Source organism: Gossypium raimondii, chromosome 6 (assembly GCF_025698545.1).
Source record: "Gossypium raimondii isolate GPD5lz chromosome 6, ASM2569854v1, whole genome shotgun sequence".
NCBI lineage: Eukaryota > Viridiplantae > Streptophyta > Magnoliopsida > Malvales > Malvaceae > Gossypium > Gossypium raimondii.
This window is the reverse complement of record NC_068570.1, coordinates 50,271,530-50,291,454: the sequence shown is the minus strand read 5'-3', so window position 1 is coordinate 50,291,454 and position 19,925 is coordinate 50,271,530. Positions and strand designations below refer to the sequence as shown.

The following is a 19,925-nucleotide window of genomic DNA, read 5'->3' as shown; positions in this document are numbered from 1 at the left end:
GATAAGTCTCACATCCTTGGGATTTGGATTCATACATTGGTCATTCCTTTTTTTATCTGTATATATGAATTCCAATTTACACAAAGCTTTGTTCAAACTAATTCCTACTGATCGGTAATCATTTTCTTAATATTGGTCTTTGATGAGTTCAAATCAAAAGTCGTGTAATCTTACATTTCAAAGTCTGTAGTTGGAGCCAATTGAGTATACTTAGTCTTCGATATTCGTGAAGATTTCAAGGAAGGAGATTTGGAAATGGAAGGGTTCTTCTTTTTTCGTTTTTGTTTCTTAGTAATATTTGAAAGATCTGTGCAAGAACGGTCTCTCGTCATCTCTGTTGCAGGTTGTGATCCCACAGATAGGTCAACACCTATAACAAAAATAATAATTAAAGGTTGGGAATGATCCAAGCATTCATCATTTTGGAAACATTCATTATGTATAAAGGAAAATAAGGTAAGTATAGAGAAAATGTGCCTTGGGAGGAGCATGTTGAAATAAATGTAGGATTAGAAACTCTAGATTTGCGGATTGGTTTTGCTGTTGAATCAAGGCCTGTCTTGAATTCATTCATCTGTAATATATTCCAAGCCAAGCAAATAATTAAAACATGAATACAACATAGCTTGCCTATACAAATTTAGTTGTTGAATATTGAATCAAAAATTATTGAACATACCCAACTGGGTGCAGTGTCGGAAGAGCTATCCAAACCAATGTGTGCCACATGCTTAACGTCTGTGGGGTTCCCAATTTCCATCTCTCGCTCTTTCACAACTACAACAACAATAACCCTTGCTCACCTCAGTTTGAAAGCACAAAAATACCAAACTAACCTAGAAAACATGCTCAAATGCTTCCATGTTAATGTATATAGAAAGAGAGATAAAAAAAAAAATGGGGCCTCACCAAAGATACTGGAAATATATTTGAAACCTTTGCAAATGCCTTTGATGGCAGACATGATGTTGGGGTAGTTGAAAGAGTGATGGAATGTTGAAGGAACCTTTTGGTAAATGTGGAGAGATTGTACTTTTGCTTCTTTAAGACCAAAAAAGAAAAAGGTTGATGAAATGTTGATTATCAGAGGAGTAACTATATGTGATTGAGGAACTATATAGGTATCTAGCCTAGGAACTATAGCAAATTATGATAATAAAGAGATATGTTTTATAGTTTACCTATAAAATGTGGTGAGTACAATAGCTGAAAGATTTACGAGAGAAGCATTGATGCAAAGTTCTATTCTTCATCTGGTTTGCTATCACTTTTGATGAATGGTCAAGGAAAACATGCAAAGGAAAGTAATCAAATGACTTTTTCCAGAGAAAGAAACAAGGGAAGAGAAAATGAGAAAGAAAATGCAAGAAAATGAAGGGAAAGTGGGGTTCTAAAGGTGAGATTGAGATATGGGGTCTTGAAATACAGATGAACGGAAAAGAATCGGGTGGTAGCTTTGTCTGTTTGATTAAGAAAACACAAGTTGTGACAATTAGTTGTTGTGGAGATTTATTGTTTTGATCGAGTGATATTCTAATGTCTTGTTAAGTATTGTTTTTTCTTAGAATGCGGGTAAAATCTAGAAGCTATGGGGGAGAGAGAGAGAGGAGAAGAAGGATTCTTAATATGGGTTTGGATGAACAGTTACTTGTGATTAGTGTAAAAATAATGGTAGCGATGAGATTAAATAATATAGCGTGAGATAAAAAATAAGCTAAACGCGTCGCACCCTACCACCCATCCAAACCTATCCTTAGATCTTTTGCAGTTCATAAACAACTGTTACAGTTTCGATTGTAATCGTAACATAATTTTGTTTAATTTTACTAGAAGAATTTGTAAACATTAAAAGGAATAAAAATATGACTTTTTTATAGCACATATAGATGTTACACATTTATTATTAAATTCAAAATATTAATATTTAGTAATTTTAAAATTATATTTAAATAAAAATACTTTGATAATGGTTTAATTATAAATTTTGTCTTTCTATTTTGCAAAAATTAACAAATTAATCTTTCTAATTCAACTTACAAAATTTAATCCTCGTATTTTAAGAAAATTAAATACTTAATCCAATTGAGTAATATTATTAAACATTTTCATTAAATTGTTAGCCTAAAATAAACCGTTCAACAATTTATATCTAAAGAATTAATAAATTAACAAAAAGCTACCATTCAACTTCACATATTCATCAACATTTAGATTAACTACTCAATTTTCGTAAAGTAAAGGACTAAGTTGAAATTTAAACAAATCTTTTAAAAATCTAAACATCTAATTCACCAAGTTGAAACCCTAAACCACCTCTTGTCTATTAAAAGAGAAGGCTTGTAAGATTCAATTAACCAATCAATTCATGAATAATTCCATATTTTAAGTAAATTTTAATTATGAATGATAAGACAAAACTGAAAATACTTTTATTTGATTCATCTAGCAGAAATGTATCACAACTGTTGAACAATTTTAATCAAATTTTCGTGCCGCCCGCATCTTTAAAAGTAAATTTGGTTTGTCAATCATTGGATGAAATTTCAGGCATCGTTTGACAACGGAGCTAGTGAATTCGTGTCATTTTGACTACGGAATATTATGCTTAACTTACAAATATACAAAGGAAAAATGATATAAAAATAAACATCGAAAATTTGCTTTCTCTCTTCTTCCCCTCGCCAACTTAGAAGGCTTAAAACCCAATATTTCATAATCAAAACATGTTTTCTCTCTCTTCTTCAAACACTTTCTTTTCTTCTTTTCTCACCTTCTTCATTTCCTAGAGATTTTCTTAGGGTTAGATGAGCAATAGAGAAAGGTGCTTAATTTTTAAGGTTGTTGATACTTTGGATCAATAGATGTAAAGATTTAAGGGAGAGAGTTATGGTCTCGCAGTAGAGAAGAAGAAGTTCCCTCTATTTAGGATGTCTGTAGACTTTTATTATATTGGGTCGGATTTCAGGTCGTGTTGTTTTTATTATAACTATATAACAAAGGTGCTTTCATTTTAGTTAATTAATTGTACACACCACATTATGTTTATCCTTTTTTAAGTATTGGTTGAGGTAGATTAAAGTGAAAAGGCAATAGAAACTAAAATAATGCATTAAACATATGTCAAATTGGAGTTGTTTATCAATTGCTAGAATTTCTAAATTTTTTAATATTGAAATTTTAAATTGTAAAAATCAAAAGAATTAAATAAATTATTGCAATTTTTATCCCTTATTAATGTCAACCAATTTGTTATTATAATATTAAAATTAATTAATTTAAACTCTTTCCAAATTTTTCAATCTTATTTTATGTTTCAATATTATTGTTAAGGAAATTAACTTAATTAACTCATTTATAATATTTATTAAGCCTTTTATTGAGTTAGTCTCATCCATCAACCGAGTTCCAACTCGTTAAGAAATTACCAAAAATTTATTTTATTTGCAAAGTAGGTTATATTATTATGTAGATGTTTTTGTCCTTTTACATTTTCATAAATCAATAAAAATTTTCTATAATGAGATTTGAACCAAGGACACCATGCACATAGAACTTTTTAACGATTTGAACTAAAATAATTTTTAATTTTTATATGAAGCTCTAATAAATATATTTGTATGTCATTTTAAACAACTCTATGTTCTAAATACATTATTTCCACATGCATACACGTGTGATAAGATTTTTAGTATTTAATAATTGTTTACAAAATTTAAATTTCTTTTGATTATATAATCTCAAATATTCTATGCTTGTTTTTCTTTTGGGTAAAGAAGTAATAAAAAATTTAAGTTTTGTTTGGCATGAAAAATAAATGTAATTAATTAATTGTAAGGATTTTTCTTTACTTTTAACTTAGCATGGAGGATTTAAGATCACATAATCAAAAGAAATTTGGGTTTCAGAGACAATTATTAAAGATGAGTTATTTGAGTTTATTTTAATTTAGAAATACAAAATAAAATTTTTAAATTTTATAAGGAGATTAAATTAATTAATTTCAATATTTAGTAACAAATCGACTACCACTATTAAGGGATACAAAATTTTCAATAATTTATTTAATTGATTTTGATAATTTGAAATTTAAATTTTCAATATTAAAATAAATAGAACTATCGGCAAGGGATAAACAAGTGTAATTTGACACTTTTTTAAAAGTATTATTTTAGTTTCTATCGCTTTTCACTTCAATCCTTAATTTTTTTTACCATGATCAATACTTAAAATAAGATTTTTTTTTTGGAGGCCCAAAATGAAAACAACCTAGAAATTGGATAACCAAAATAAAAGTGTAAACATGATGTAGCATGTACTATCAACCACCATTAGAGCTTTAGCGCTTAGATGACTAAAAGAAAACGCTGCAAAAATTGGGTAATGAAGTTGCAAGAATGTCAATTTGAATTATCAAAATGAAAACGGAGTGACCAACTAGGTGGCTTTATTTTCTGGTAAAAAATTGAGCTACTTTATTTTTTGTTTGGTGAAAGCTAGAGATGCTCATGGGCTAGGCTAGATACATGCAAGGTATCTAGACCAATTTTCAATCCCAAACTCAGTCCAACCTGAAAAATTGGTTTACATTTTTTCCTTAACTCAATTTTAAGAAAGGTAAACAGGACTTGACCTGCCCATATTTGATTTTTTTAAACTAGTTTTTATTTGAAAATATTTTTTTAAAAGATATAATATACTACATCACTAAAAAAAGTTAAATTAAAAGTTTTCTACCACAATAAAAAGGTATTAAAAATATTTATATTAAAAAACTACCATAAATATAATAAATGTTTCATTATATTAAAAACACAAATAAATATAATAAATATTTTATTGTATTAAATATAAATTTTAAAATTTTATATTTTGGTTGGGTTATTTAGTTGGGTAAGTTTTGTTTTAGATTTTATGTAATGAGATTAATTGTTATTGGGTTAGTGATTTAATATAAATATAAATATAAATATAAATATAAATATGTAATTATTATTTAACATATATAGTTAATATAATGTTTTTTATAACATAATATATATATTCGGGCTGAATCAGGTTCAAGCTAAAAAAATCTTGCCTAAGACTCGACCCATATAGAAAATGGACCTTAAATTTTACCTAAATCTATTTTTCAGATATTGTATTTTGGCCAAATCCTTTCATTTTTCAAGCGAACTTTCAAGTCTAAACGGATCACCCAACCATAAGCAGATATAATGAAAGGTGTCATATTCATTGTTTCAACCCAAAATCCCTACCGTTTTATTTTTTTTCTTTCTTAAATATCATAAATATGGACAAAGCCTGTACACATTTATACTTATTATATACCCATACTTATTATAAAAAATTGATTGAATCGATCTTATGGATTAATTTAATATCAATTTAATTGAGAAAAATAAAATATTCTTATTTTTGAAGTAAATTGTATTATTTTGAGGGTGTCTTTGTTATTTTCTATATTTTAAATAGAAAATGAAATATATATATATACTGTAATAGGATTTGAGCTCATGTCTTTTTAATTTTTTACCTTTATACTTTACTATTCAACTAGAGTCTCATTTGTCATTTATGTCAATTTTTCATCACTATATTTGTTATATAATTTTGTTTTTACCCATATCATGAGTGTGCCATAAACTAGTATATATTATTTAAATTTTTAATTGGATTGTTGATTAAATTATAGTTTAGATGACAACATCGTTGTTGCAATAATTTAAATAGCATGGGATGAAAAGGGTAATTGGATAGTGTAAGTATTGTATAAAATATTTCATATCAACTTAGGCTTGAAATAACTAAAAGTCTTTTATTTTTACAAGGTAATAAATAATAATATCATGGTGCTTTTATTGTTTTCATATATTTTTATATAAAATATTACTATCATAGAATACCTTGATTTTTTGGAGCTTGAGTTTAACTATGTCAATCAAAACCTTATTGATTTTTTTTATAAATTATTTATAAATATATTTTTATATACTTTTTCAGTCACTATAATCTAATTTATAGCATATACTCAAATGTTACAATTTGAAGTTGAGATTTTAGGAGTAATATCAAATCTATAATAATCTATATAACAATCTATTAAAGCTAGAAAAGGTGTTTAATGATTTTAAAGAGGTAAGTAGTGGTAAAATAAAATTGGATATTTAATGAGTTTTATTTTAGGATTAAAATGAAAATTTTATATCTTTATTATTTTTTAATTTAATTTTTATAAAATTATCTACGATTTAGATGTTAATAATTTATTTTTGTCGATTTCGTCATTGTGTTCATATTTTTATTTACATATGTCGGTGTTTGTATTGTCTTTTGTATTCAACGTATCATGAATTTCTATATTTAAAATTCTAATAATGCATTCTATGTATATTTTAACATTTTGTGTATGTGTCTTGTTCAATATCATTCTTTCTATCGAATTGATTCAACTTAAAGATTACTTTTTTTTGTTTATATTGTGTCTTATTTCATCTCATATATCACATAATTTAGCATAGTGATTTATACGTATGAATTTATTTAAATTTTATGTGTTACTTTTTGTATGTTGGTGTAATCTTTGTGTGATTTAATATTTCAATTATTTTTATATTATCTTTTATCATATGTTTGTTTATTACATAATTATCATTTAATTATGACTCTAAATTCATTTACTTGAAAATTAAATCATTACATTATATTTTTTTTTATAAATTATTTATATTAATATAAATATTATACTTGTTTCCACAGAAGATAGTGAATTGAGTAAGACAGGACAGCGGCAAACTCTTGTTCAAAGCAATCCTTATATTAAACAACATAATCGTTTTTGCATATGTTTTTGCGGCGTTCTATTGAAAACGCTGCTAAATATCAGTTTTTACCGGCGCTTCCTCTTAAGCGCCGTTAATTCTCTATTTTTTTCGGCGTTTTTTCAAAAAACGCCACTAAAACTGCCGCTAAAACCCAATTTTGGTGTAGTGACAGGAGCTTCATTGAACCAGAAAACTCATGTTACAGTGAAAGGGATGAAAGGAAGCTTTCATTTATTCAAAACAAAAACAGTTGAAGTCAAAAGAACCCAAGCCTAGCTAATTTATTTTACAGCCCTTCAGTAAATATGACTCCAGTAGGTTTCAACCATGATCCTCCTTGTATAAGCCCAGCCACAGTGAATTTCTTGGCCTCTTCTGCACTGGTAATGACATGATAGCCAGGCCATTTCACTCGCTTGCTAGTTCCAGCTCCAGGTCCCTTGTTCACGTACTCCCCATAGTACAGTGTCTTCAATGCGAAATCCCCGTTCCAAACTGACCACCCTGATGGGTCAATATGGTCACCAATGTGTGATTGCATAACAACAGTTCTTGAATACTCTTTCCAGGGACGCCCCAAATATGACTTGAAGGACCCTTTCACTGGCTCAAGATCAGAACTTGCTATTATATTACAGCTTTGGATTGAAGTACCCGTGTTTTGGTTCGGGTCTATTCTGCCTTGGGCTGTAACCATGTTTGATTGCTTGTCCATCGGCTTCCGGACCACCAGTTTGCAATTCTGGAACACCACTGCTGCATCACCAAATATGAAGTCCACTGTGCCAGTAATTTCGGAATCTCTGTAGAATTGGCGGTTGGAGTGGGTGTAAAGTGTGTCTTGGTAGCCATCAATCTGGCACCGGTTTAAAACCGATTGATCGGCTCCGACACGAAGGGCCACTGCTTGATGCTTTTGTGGCCCTGCTGTATTTTGGAACCAGATGTCTTGGGCCATAAACCCATCACCAACAGCCGCTGTTTTAGCACCATAGTCATAAAATATTTATCAGAGAAATATCAATGAAAGATATAGTTATATTCTAGTCATGAAGGGTGAGATCTTTACCAACAGTGGCTGATCTGAAGGTGGTAGATCCATCAATAACATTCAGGCTGCCGGTGATAATGGTCGATTTCATGCCATCACCAACAATCATCAAATTCTTCTTGTTCTTTCCTATCTCAACATTTTCTTTGTAAGTACCTTTCTTCACATAGATTATGTACCTGGTCTTGCTTTTATCTGGTGCTGCTGCAACAGCTTCCCCTAATGTCTTGTACTTGCCACTTCCATCTTTGGCCACCACAACATTGGCCTTGATTTCATTAGGCAAAGATTGTAACAGCTTCCGATCCTTGTTGCTGACCCATGATGGGAATCTATCAATCAATGGATCAATAAGTTTAGTTTTCCTTGGAGAAAAAGAAACAAAAATGGCCAGTGAAGTTCTTGCCCTTGATATCAGGTCATTGAACCCTGGCTCCATAAGGGTCCGAGCTGACCCTTCCAGGCCATCCAAGCATGTGACATGGTTAGTGAGTACACTACTTAGCCATGTGTGAGCATTTGAATAGGATATGGCATCTTGTTTTTCAACAGCCACTATGGAATCCATGATCCTATCCATGGATGACTCCATTAACTCCATGCAATCAGCCAAAGCTGCTTGCTCTCCAGGATTGTTGACCCGATGCTTGAACTTCTTGGCCACATTCATGGCATTTTGCATACGAACTTTGGATTGCTCTAAGAAGGCTTGCAGTACATCACCAGCATCCTTCATTTTCAAGGTCGTATTTGATGCCATTTCTGACAGCAAAACTGAACATGATTTCTTGTCAACAGCTCTCTCACAAAACCGATATGGGAGAGCAGTACCAGATGAGCTAAATCTAACTAAACGAACACTAACCAAAGCAGCTGAGCACATTATAGCAACCAAGGTTAAAATTAGGAGGAGAATCCTGGTATAAGAGGTTTTGGATCTGTCTAATAGAGGCTGATGGGGAGTGGTCATAGTTGGTGAGTGAGCTTGATCTGCTTAACTTGGAACTACTTAGCTCTTTTGTCATATCATCCTTAAATAAGCAACAAGTGAATTAAGTATGGGTTTTTTTTAATCAAAGCACTTAAGTAAAGCAATTAAAGGGATAATGTATGAAATGATTGCACACAAATCAAAAGTACTTTATGATTATATTTTCTCAATGAAAGAAAATGATAGCTATCATTAAGTAGGATTTGAGGGAGTTTCTCATGGTGAATCATTTGTCAGCGTTGAACAAATTAAGTTATATAATTAGTAAGGTTGAATGGATTAGATAAATGTAATTTTTGTTATATTCAATTTGAATTCATAAATTTCATACACTATCAATGAATAATATCATAACAAATCATCATTAAATTTAAGGATAAATCTCAAAAACATACATATATTTTATATATTAAACTGATTTTGTGAAATTGTATACATAAAATTTTAATTTGATCAAATTCTCACGAACTATTATCACAATTATTGATATAGCATTATTTTATATTTATACATTGCATATAAAAATAAATTGATGTATTTATTTCCTTAAATGTGTATGATTGAGTCAAGATTAAAGTTTCATGTACACATTTGAACCGAATCAAAGTTTATTGTATATAGTTTCACCAAATTAAAGTTCATATATTGAATTGCACATTGAATTAAAGTTCATACATAATTTTGAGATTTATCCCTTAAGTCTATGTATTATTATATGAATTAAATAAATTGTCGTTCAAATATTAAAAGTAAATAACTATCTAAATTTAGTAAGTAAAAGAATTAAAAATAAGGAAAATATTTAGTACACCTCCATAAATAAGATTAGAGATTGACAAGTGTCTTATAAGAGTAAAGGAAAATATTAAAAAACACATGACAATTTTTAAAGTTGATTGTGAAATAAAATAATGCATTAGTAATCAATCAAATATTAACCCTAAAAAAAAAGTTAAAACGTATAAAATTAAATATTCAAACTCATTAACCAAAGATGTTCATTCTATACCGACGTGGAGAGATCGAACTGTAGAAATTACGTGTTAGTGTTATATGCGTGAAATTAAATAATGGGCGTTTTGGTTTTTCTGGGTCCCGGCTGACTAACAACATGCTCAAATCTTATGTTTTTCAACGCATGGCTAAATATTCAACCCAATTTTATTATTAATTGGCAATTTAACAAGAAAAGGCAAAACATTGATTGAAACATTTAAAATGCTTTATGGTAATTTTGTCAAAATATAATTTAAAATTGAACGCTTATTCCAAATATAACATACAAATGGTATGAAATGTCTGAATGTTATCTCAATGCATGCTTTTTCTTGTTTGTTTAGTAATTAATACGATTAAAGTGCTTTGAACTTATCCATTAACTTTTTTTTTTTTTAGCTATGGCCAAGAAAACGCAAGGAATCATGGTGAGAATGTCTACCACTTCAGATCCAAGTGGGGATATTATATCCTCATATAACATGCTGAAATTCACCATTAAAAAACCAAAAGTAAGTCTTACCATAACTTTAAATTTTATGTATTAAAAGCGAATGAATTAAATATTGAAACTTTATTAAATGCCGAGAAAAGGAATCTTTTTTTTATTAATTCAACTAGTCTTTGCATCTAATCATGATGTTTCTTTGATTTTTTATTTATTTATTATTCATTTTCAATGGCAGGGGCTGCATCTTGTGAACAAACATGAAGAAACCGAGGGCTGTCATTTTGGACGAGAGATGGGGATTCATTTTATTTTACCTTTGACCCTAAACCAAATTCAAACAAATCACATGGCCCAAAGAGACTTTGAAGGATCCGGTCCCACTCACCCATAAACCAAATTCAATTTCACTTTCTTCTGTTATTATTAGCAGTAAAGGGTAATATGTTACTCCACATGCCTGAGGGTAGCCTTTCGAATAAATGGGGTCGAGTATCAAAAACCAATATCCAGCTTTGACATAAAATTAGCTGCCGAATTTTCCTCGCTGAAAACAAGTTGGACCTTCACCTCCCATTCCATTTGTTGCGAAGTGGTCATTCATGCAATGACGAACTCTTCCTGCGAAGTACGAGTTCAAACAAGTCTGCGAGCTCAATCAAAAGTGCAAGCTCAACTCAAGTTGCTTGCTAAGTCAGATGCGAGCTGTTATGAGTTGTTGGCGAACCCCAAATGTATTACAAGAAGGGTTGGCATATTTTGCTGATGATATTTTGTAATTAGTCTGCTTGCTGAGATTACTTGCTAAAGAAAGCAGAGTTAGTATTGATTTGACTTTTTTTAGGTATTGACTTTTACCTAATCAATTTATGTATAAATTTCATCTTTATGTTTTTAAGGTGTTTTAGTAGGGTTTGTTGAATTATCTGTAACCACTACACCCATATATATATATATTGTAATTCAAGTGAAATGAAGAGAGCGATGAGAGAATTTGATAGCAGTAAAAGATTATGCTAAGTATTTTTCCTTGTTTTCTCTGTATTTATTCTTTCAACTTCTCTAAACTCCAAAACCCTTGTACATAGAGCATCTAGCCGCCTCACTACAACCATGTTAGTCACCACATTATTAGTTGCAGTGATCATATGAACCGCATCCAAGTTATTACATTCAACCACCACATTACCATATCCTTTCTTCTAAGCAATTGATAGACCATCAAATGTCGCCCAATGTTTCGCTTGGATAACATTTCCAGTACCTGCATTCCTCTTGAAACCAACAACCCAATTACCACCCCAATCCCTTAGTACTCCCTCTGCAATAGCCACATTGTCACCTGGAGATACCACACCATAAGTATTAACTTTCACCCACCCCTTACTCAGAGAACTAAACCAATCTATCAAACACTCTCAACTAGTTTTTATCATTGCTATCATACTCTTTGCGCCAAAAATACTGTGTTGTCTCACTTCTTCTGCACAATAATTAGCGTTAGTAAAGATAGTCATATTTCTTTGTTTCTGTTTGCGCTAACACATAACCACAAATAAAGTCCCCATTCAATATCATCAATATTTATATTAAAAACATTGCGTTAGTGTTGCCAGTTGCATCATTAGTTGCAACTGAACACAATGCAACTTGCCTATTTTGTTGGCATATTTTGACTTAATTATGATTGATAAATAGATTTAGTCAAGCAAGGCTATTTCAAAGGAGTCCTAGCATGATTTAGTTACTTTATTTAAAGAGATATCGCAATTGAAGAAGTTAAAGTGAAGAAGATTTCTTTTATGCCATGCTATATTAAGAAGTCTAACTGGGGTGCAATTTTAGTGTTTTAAGGCAATCATACTAGCTTGAATATATAAGTTCAACAATGTCTATATATTGGAGACTTGGTCATTTGTTTTAGGAATGAGTGAAGAAAGAACTAATTTATTCATTAGAGGAACTTGTTTTGAGTGTATACTGTTTTGTAAACAAACCATTTTGATCAGTTTGTGACTAAGTGCTTGTTTAGTAGTGCTTAAAAAAAACACTTTTTGCTCCAAAAGTACTTTTGGAAGAAAAGTTACGCTAAACAAGCTGCTTTTTGATGAAATTTTTTACTTTTCAAAAGCACTTCTAAAAAGGAAAAGTTAAAATTTTTAGCTTTTCCTCTCCCAAAAGCACTTTTGGTACTGAATTACTTTTTCACCTATATAACAACATAGTATTTTCCCTTTTTTTTCTTGGTGCTTAATTACAAATGTGTTAAAATCACTAATTAAAAATAAAAAAAATTTAAATACTAATTACAAATATTTAATGGTTATATTTAAATATTTAAAATATAGTTTATATATTCTTGTTAAATTTTATAAATAATTAATATTTATTGCTTAAAATATTTAAAATTTATATTTCATATATTAAAATATTAACAACAAGTTATAATATTTTTTATATTCTTAATAAAATATAATATTAACTAATTTAAATATTATTTAAATGCATATTTATTACTTGACAATAACATGTCTAAAATAGATATTTTATTTCTCAAAATTACTTTTTGACAGTAATGCTAAACACTCAAATTTTAAACCAAACTTTTCAAAAGCACTTCTTAAAATCATTTTTTCACAGCAGTTTTCAAAAGCATTTTTTAAAAGCATTGCTAAACTAGCTCTGAGCTTTTAATGGGAAAAGACTAAGTGCAACAGTGAATTTTAGATAAGTGCATAGGAGTGAGTTGAGCTTAAATCAAGTCTTCTACTATTGAGCTATAATGGATTACTCTTTGGAAAAGGCCCAACAAACATAGGAAGAGGTTCTGAATTATGCAATTAATTCGTGTGTTCATTGTTTTTTTTTTCAATTATAGATGTACAGTTAGTTACAACTCACAAAACAACTAACTAGCAACTCAATACTAGCGTTTAGTGTCAAAGTTAGTGATAATACTCTAAAATGACATACTTTTATGTGTTAATTACATTTATATTCTGAGTATGATCCTACTAATTTGGGTTGTTTATGGTTTTTTATCTTGTAGGGACTAAATTGAAGGCAAAAAGAAATTTGAGGGCCAAAAAACGTGAGTTGAAAGACAAAATGGGCCAGCATGCAAAATAGGGAAGAAGTGGTGCCAAAAATACAAAGTGTGAAAGACTTGGGGTAAAAATTCAAAGAAAAGATTTATGAACATAAGACTTTATTCAAATTTGAATTTTATTTGTAGGATTATTGTTAGGATTATTGTGATATTGTTTAGATTTAATTTCAAATTATATCTTTTATTATCTTCTAAAGTTTAAATAGGAACAAACTAAGTTTTTTATGTATTATAAATATGGGAGTGGAATGAATATTCACTCATTATTTTTGTAAAAAAACTCCTTTCCCCTAAGGCTCTTAGTTTTTTTGTTCATTTTATTTTCCAATAAAATTCCATTCCATTGAACTTGTGTTTTTTTCCCGAAAAGCATAAGCCACTAAACTCATCTAGCCAAAGGTTATCAAGACTCCTCCAAAATAGTTCATGAGGCTTAGAACCTGCACTTAACACTTCTCAACGAGTATTCATCATTTCTCCATATTATGGAACTGACGCTTCCATCCATGTCCTTCCAAAAGTAATCTTTTCATCTTGTGCAAAGGCGGTCGCTTTGTATGTTTTGGAAATGTTGCACAGTCAGTTCACTAACTTACTGCATCAATGGTTGTTGAGCCCAAGAGACGAAATGGCATGGCATTTGCCATTGAAAAATGGTGATCTAATGTAAGTTTGTCCTACAAAAGTGACAGCTGGCTAGAGCCAAGTTCCTCTAAATCATAAGGCAAAAGCCTAAGTGAAGCTGGTGGTCGTAGACGTCCTCTTCCATTATAACTGACTTATTTGGTTATGAGAAGGATCACCTAAAAGCCTATGATTGAATCCAAGGAAGATCGAGATAATAGAAGGCTGAAATCCCTCAAATCGAAAAACCCCTTCCCTTAGCTTTGTTTCTTTTTACAATTGTAATTTCAATTTATTCAATTTCAACTCGCCCATATTTTTAATTCTATTTTTTATTTTTTCCCCATGTTAGATGTTTTTCTTAGGCACGACTGTGCCCAAGATTTCGAGGAACAAGAAGTTGTAGCAATCCAGTCCCTGAGGAGTTGACCCTACTTCCCTTATACTATTTTTTTCGTTATTTTTTAGGGATAGGTTATTTTTTGTGCTTTCAATGACACACCAAATTTTGGCGTTGTTACCAATGACTGACAGTATACTAATCTTGTTTCTTTTTCTTATGACCAGATCTGCTCCGGGAAATTTTGCGTAAAGTAAAACCGAATCCAGTACAATAACTTATGGCTCAAACGATTCAGCAAATGACCGAAACTCCTACAGAACAATAACCATTATGCATTACGTATCCTACTATATGTACAAATTTTGAACTTAAGTCAAGATTAATCCAGTTGTCGACCTTTCATGGATTACAAAATGAAAATCCATACAAACATCTAAAAGAGTTTCATATGAATTGTCTAAGTATGAAACCTCAATGCGTAACTAAGGATCAAATCAAATTACGTGTTTTCTCTTTTTCCCTAGCAGACTCTATTAGGGAATGGTTATTTTATTTACCTCCTAGATCTATCACAACGTAGGCTGATCTTTCCCATTTGTTTCTCAACAGATTTTTTCCAGCATCACGTGCAGTTAAATTAAGGAGGAAGATTGTTGGGATAAGGAAAAAGTAAGTGGAGTCTCTTTACGACTATTTCGAGCGATTTAAGAAGTTGTGCGCAACTTTCCCACAACATGAGATAACAGAACAGTCTCTTTTCCAAAACTTTTATGAGGGCTTGAAGCCCATAGAAATGAATATGATAGATGCCGCCAGTGGAGGGGCATTGGTCAACATGACCCCCCAACAAGCAAGGGACTTGGTATCCACGATGGCTGCAAATACTCAGCAATTCTGAGCCAATCTTGAACCCACTAGAAGGGTTCACCAGCTAAGTATTTCAACTTTAGAAGATAAAGTCAAAAACTTACTAATATCATGAATTCTCTTTTTCTAGTAAAAATATGACCAACTTGATTATGCGAAATTTGTGCAACACCTAAACATACAACTGATGTATGCCCTAGTTTGTGTGATGATACTATGGCCCATTTAGATGCTGTAGGAAACTTTCCTGGACCGCCCCAAGGCGATATGACCCTTACGTAAGTACATATAACCCAGGATGGAAAGACCATCCTAACTTGAGTTATGGAGCAAACCTAAAGTATAACCAGCCATATAAAAACTGATTTTCACAACAAACGTGAGATTCAGGTACCTCTTTAGAAACCATGGTTAATAAATTAGCAACTAATGTGTTTAATTTCCAACAGTAAATATAATGATAAATTGTTGATTTTCAAAAGGAAACAAAGGATTTTCAATAGAAAACCGAAGTGTCTATAAGAGAGTTAACCACATCAATTGAGAAAATAAACTCACAAGGAAAGCTGCCGTCACAAATGGAACCTAACCAATAAAACAGGCAAATGCAATGACGTTGCGAAATGGAAAAGAACTTGAACCAAATCCTGGCAAAAATCTTGATCAAGATTTTGCCTAGGAAGAACATGAGAAAGATGAACATGTCCGAACGAAACCTCCATTGCCCAAAATTCAACCTCCGTTTCCAGGATGGTTGAACCAACATTGGAAAGGTAAAGAGGATAAAGAGATCCTTAAAACATTTAGAAACGTCGAGATTAACATACCGTTATTGGATGCCATCAAATAAATTCCGTGATATGCCAAGTTCCTTAAGGAGCTTTGCACCAACAAGCAAAAATTAACTGGAAATGAAAGAGTAAGTGTTGGTGAAATTGTATCTACGGTGTTGCAGGGGAGGATGTTAGTAAAATGTAAAGACAGAGGCATGTTTGCAATACCATGCAAAATAGGTCACTTAGGAATTAAAAATGGTATGTGTGATTTAAGGGCCTCCATAAATGTAATGCCTTTTTCCATTTATGAATCACTTAACGTGGGTTTTTTTTGATAAAAAACAAGTTTTATTATTCAATTAGCAGACAGGTCTATTGTATATCCTGAAGGAGTCCTTGAGGATGTATTAGTGAAAGTCAACGGTCTTATCTTTCCTGCGGACTTTTATGTGGTAAAAATGGAAGAAGATAACGCTCATGGGTCTTTAGGGATCTTGTTGGGGTGACCTTTCCTTAGTACTGCAAGTACTAAGATTGACGTGCATAGTAGAACCCTCACGATGTAGTTTGATAGGGAGATCGTGAAGCTTAACGTTTACGATGCTATTAGTCACCCGAGTAAAATATTGAACGTAAATTGTGTCGTCATAATTGACTCATTAGTAGAAGAAACTTTTGAGTCACCTTATGAAAATAAATTTGAAACGTTGTTTGATGATAATTTCGATTTAGGATCTATTTGCGAACATGTAACAGCCCAAACCTAGCCTAGACGTTATGGTTGTATCTGGCAATGTCACACGATAGTGTTTTTGAAACCTCGTTGTTACGTTGAAAACATTCAATGTTATTATCTTTCGTAAACCTTTGTTAGAACTTAGGAAGTCGTCTTTATTCATTTAAAACATTTGTTTTGAAACATCCCTCGTTGCGAAAGCTTTAATAAAATAGTCCAAGTGATCATGCGTTTAGAAACTACTTTAAATTTTTGAAAACCAAATTTTCTACGACCAGCAGGTATAAATCCATAAAGTAAAATAAATAAATAAAAACCCAAAATTTAAAACCAAAGTCCCAGAGGGTCCTTAAATTACAATCCAAATAATCAATAATAATTAAATCATAAAACGTAAATTGAAAACCATGAAGTCCAAAAATTTCTATGGTCACCGCTGAGTCTTCCGTCGCACCGATCTGTCTAAGTCTGGGGATTACCTGTGCACATTAAACAAAAAAGGGTGAGTTTACGTAAACTCAATGTGTAATCCAGTAGAAACAAACAAACAATCAGTATTCACAACGCACAGTTGAACAGTCTTGGGCCTAAGCCCTTTTCAGTATTAGTGATAGTTTGGGCCTTATCTCATCTCAGTACAATGTCAAAAATGTAGTAGGGTCTTAGCCCAACACAGTATCAGTAGCAGCAACAGTTATGCAGTAGCAAAATCCTACCCATCCAGCTTCTACATGCCATCTACGTTCAACCCTATACTCCATGTGGGGATATAATTAACCCACCTATCCCTACACTCCAAGTAGTACCGAATGCGGCACAAAACAGTAGTTTGTAGCTAAGCTGCTAGTAAATTAGGCTTAAAACCTTTCAGTACACTTCCTCCGAATAACAACCCCTAACCTAATGCAATGCAACATACCATGGATGATATGCTATTATGCAATTTTAGTATATATATTCAGTTCAGATATTAACATGTTCAGTACAAAAATCATTCAGTCAATTTCAAACATTTAGGAGTCTAAGTAGCGTTTACCGACCTTACAGTAGGTTCACAGTCGACTTGGGCGACCCGTGCAACCTTAGAATCATTTCGGTAATAATTGGCCCACACGCCCGTGTGTGCCTATGTGGCCAACTCAGCCCAAATTGGCCTTGGTCGTGTGGTCCATTTTTAATGTAACCCATGCTAGCTAAATATTCATATATGTTTTCACTATTTACTTATATGATCATTCAGAGCTGTCTACTTGATTCATTGTCACTAAATTATTTATATCTTGAACTACAGAATTCCAAATTAAGATCCCCTTGATTTTTTCGAAACTAGACTCAGATACCTTTCTACAATAAAATTTTCAAAATTTATACCTTATCAAATAAGTACAATAAAATCTTCAAATTTATCCCTATTCTGCAGTTTGACAGCTTCAACCTTTCCTTACTAAAAATTATTTATCTCATAGTACGAAATTTGGATGATGTTATAGTACGAAATTTGGATGATGTTTTCGATTGTTTCTATTGAAAATATACTCATTAAGGATTTAAACGTATAAATTTAAACCCCTAATTATTCTTTTACAATTTTAGATGATTTTTCCAAATTCAGAACAAGGGAACCCAATCCCATTCTGACCTTGTCTCACAAAATTCATTATAACTAATAACTTACAATTTCATTGCTTACACTATTTCTTCCATGAAAAACTAGACTCAATAAAATTTAATTTCATGTTTAATTCAACCTCTAACTCAATTTCCACTATTTTGATGATTTTTCAAAGTTAGACTACTGCTGCTACCCAAAACTATTTTAGTGCAGAATGTTGATTTCCAAGTTTATAACACCCTTATTTCCTTTCTCTACAATTTTTCGCATCATTTTCTCTTATTTCTCTTATGTCTCGACAACAAGCAATTTCAACTTTTCACCAAATCCCATTTTCTGCATTTCAAGTACACACCAGGTACCGTTTCTGATGCGTAAGCACTCCTAAACCTCCAGAACCTAAAAATCGACCAACAAATCTCCAGATTAATCACTTAATTCATTTTTAATCAACCAATTTTGGAAGGAACTTGACTAAAAAACTAACAAAACCCTTACCTCACTTGAGTAACCATGACTTCACACAATCACAGCGTCGATTCAACACCACCATCCCCTTAATTAACTCCTAAACACCAAAAAGGAATCCCCTTTCAGAGATTAACCAAGAACGATTAACAATAGTCAAAATTGTTACTTACCATACACACGCAACCAACGATGAACAACCAAATCTATTGGAAAATAAAGAAAGAAACGAAAGGGGAAAAAATAATGGAAATTTTGGCAGCAACTAGGGGAAAAAATCGGCACAAGAGGGAAAAAAGAAGAAGAAAACGTCAGAAAAAGTTTGGGTAATTGGAGAGAAAACCGAAGCAAAAATACTGCCTGCACACCATCACAGAGAATTGAACACAGGACCTCCTTCACGCCAACACTCCACTTATCCACCAGACCAGCAGGCCCATTCTGTTAATTATTTACCAACTTTTACTTAAAAGCCTACTGACCAAAGATAGGGTTTATTCATAAAAATACCAAAATTTGCCCAAGTCCTGGTTTGAACTTGGGACCTCTCACGCACCCAGAACACTTAACCACTAAAGTAGATACACAGTTGTGTCACACCTTAGCAAGAACAAAAATAAAAATTCTGAGGCATTACAGAATATGTTAATGAATTATCGGCTCCTATGAACACTAAACTTCTACCTTCTATTGTACAAGCACCAGACTGGAATTAAAACCACTTTCTAAGCATCTCAAGTGCATATTTTTGGAGAATAATGAGATTGTTGCCAACTTAAAAGGGATTAACCCATTGACATGCACACATAGGATTTTCTTGGTGGAAAATACTAAACCAAAGCAAGAAGTGCAAAGACGATTGAACCCAAATATGTTGGATGTGGTAAAACAGGAGAATTTTCAAGCCCATACAATCGAAAAAATTCAGCTGGAGCAGCCCCAATACTAGTTAGGGTGTCAAGCTAACGACGTTAAACAAGCGTTTATTGGGAGGCAAACTAATTTTATTTTTATTTTTATTTTTATTCTGTTATATATTTTATATTTTATTTTCTTTATTTTCTTGCATGTTAATAAATT

The 19,925-nt window shown here is 31.6% G+C and overlaps 1 protein-coding gene across 1 annotated transcript; it reads right to left on the bottom strand.

Moving 5' to 3' along the window:
- Positions 1-6,979: 6,979 nt before the first annotated feature.
- LOC105774747 (pectinesterase) lies at positions 6,980-8,893 on the bottom strand. Its single transcript, XM_012597314.2, has 2 exons — positions 7,894-8,893; positions 6,980-7,802 (listed from the first exon to the last, which is right to left on the bottom strand). The coding sequence occupies exons 1-2, from the start codon at positions 8,843-8,845 to the stop codon at positions 7,111-7,113; spliced, it is 1,644 nt and encodes a 547-aa protein (XP_012452768.1). The 5' UTR covers positions 8,846-8,893; the 3' UTR covers positions 6,980-7,110.
- Positions 8,894-19,925: the final 11,032 nt, after the last annotated feature.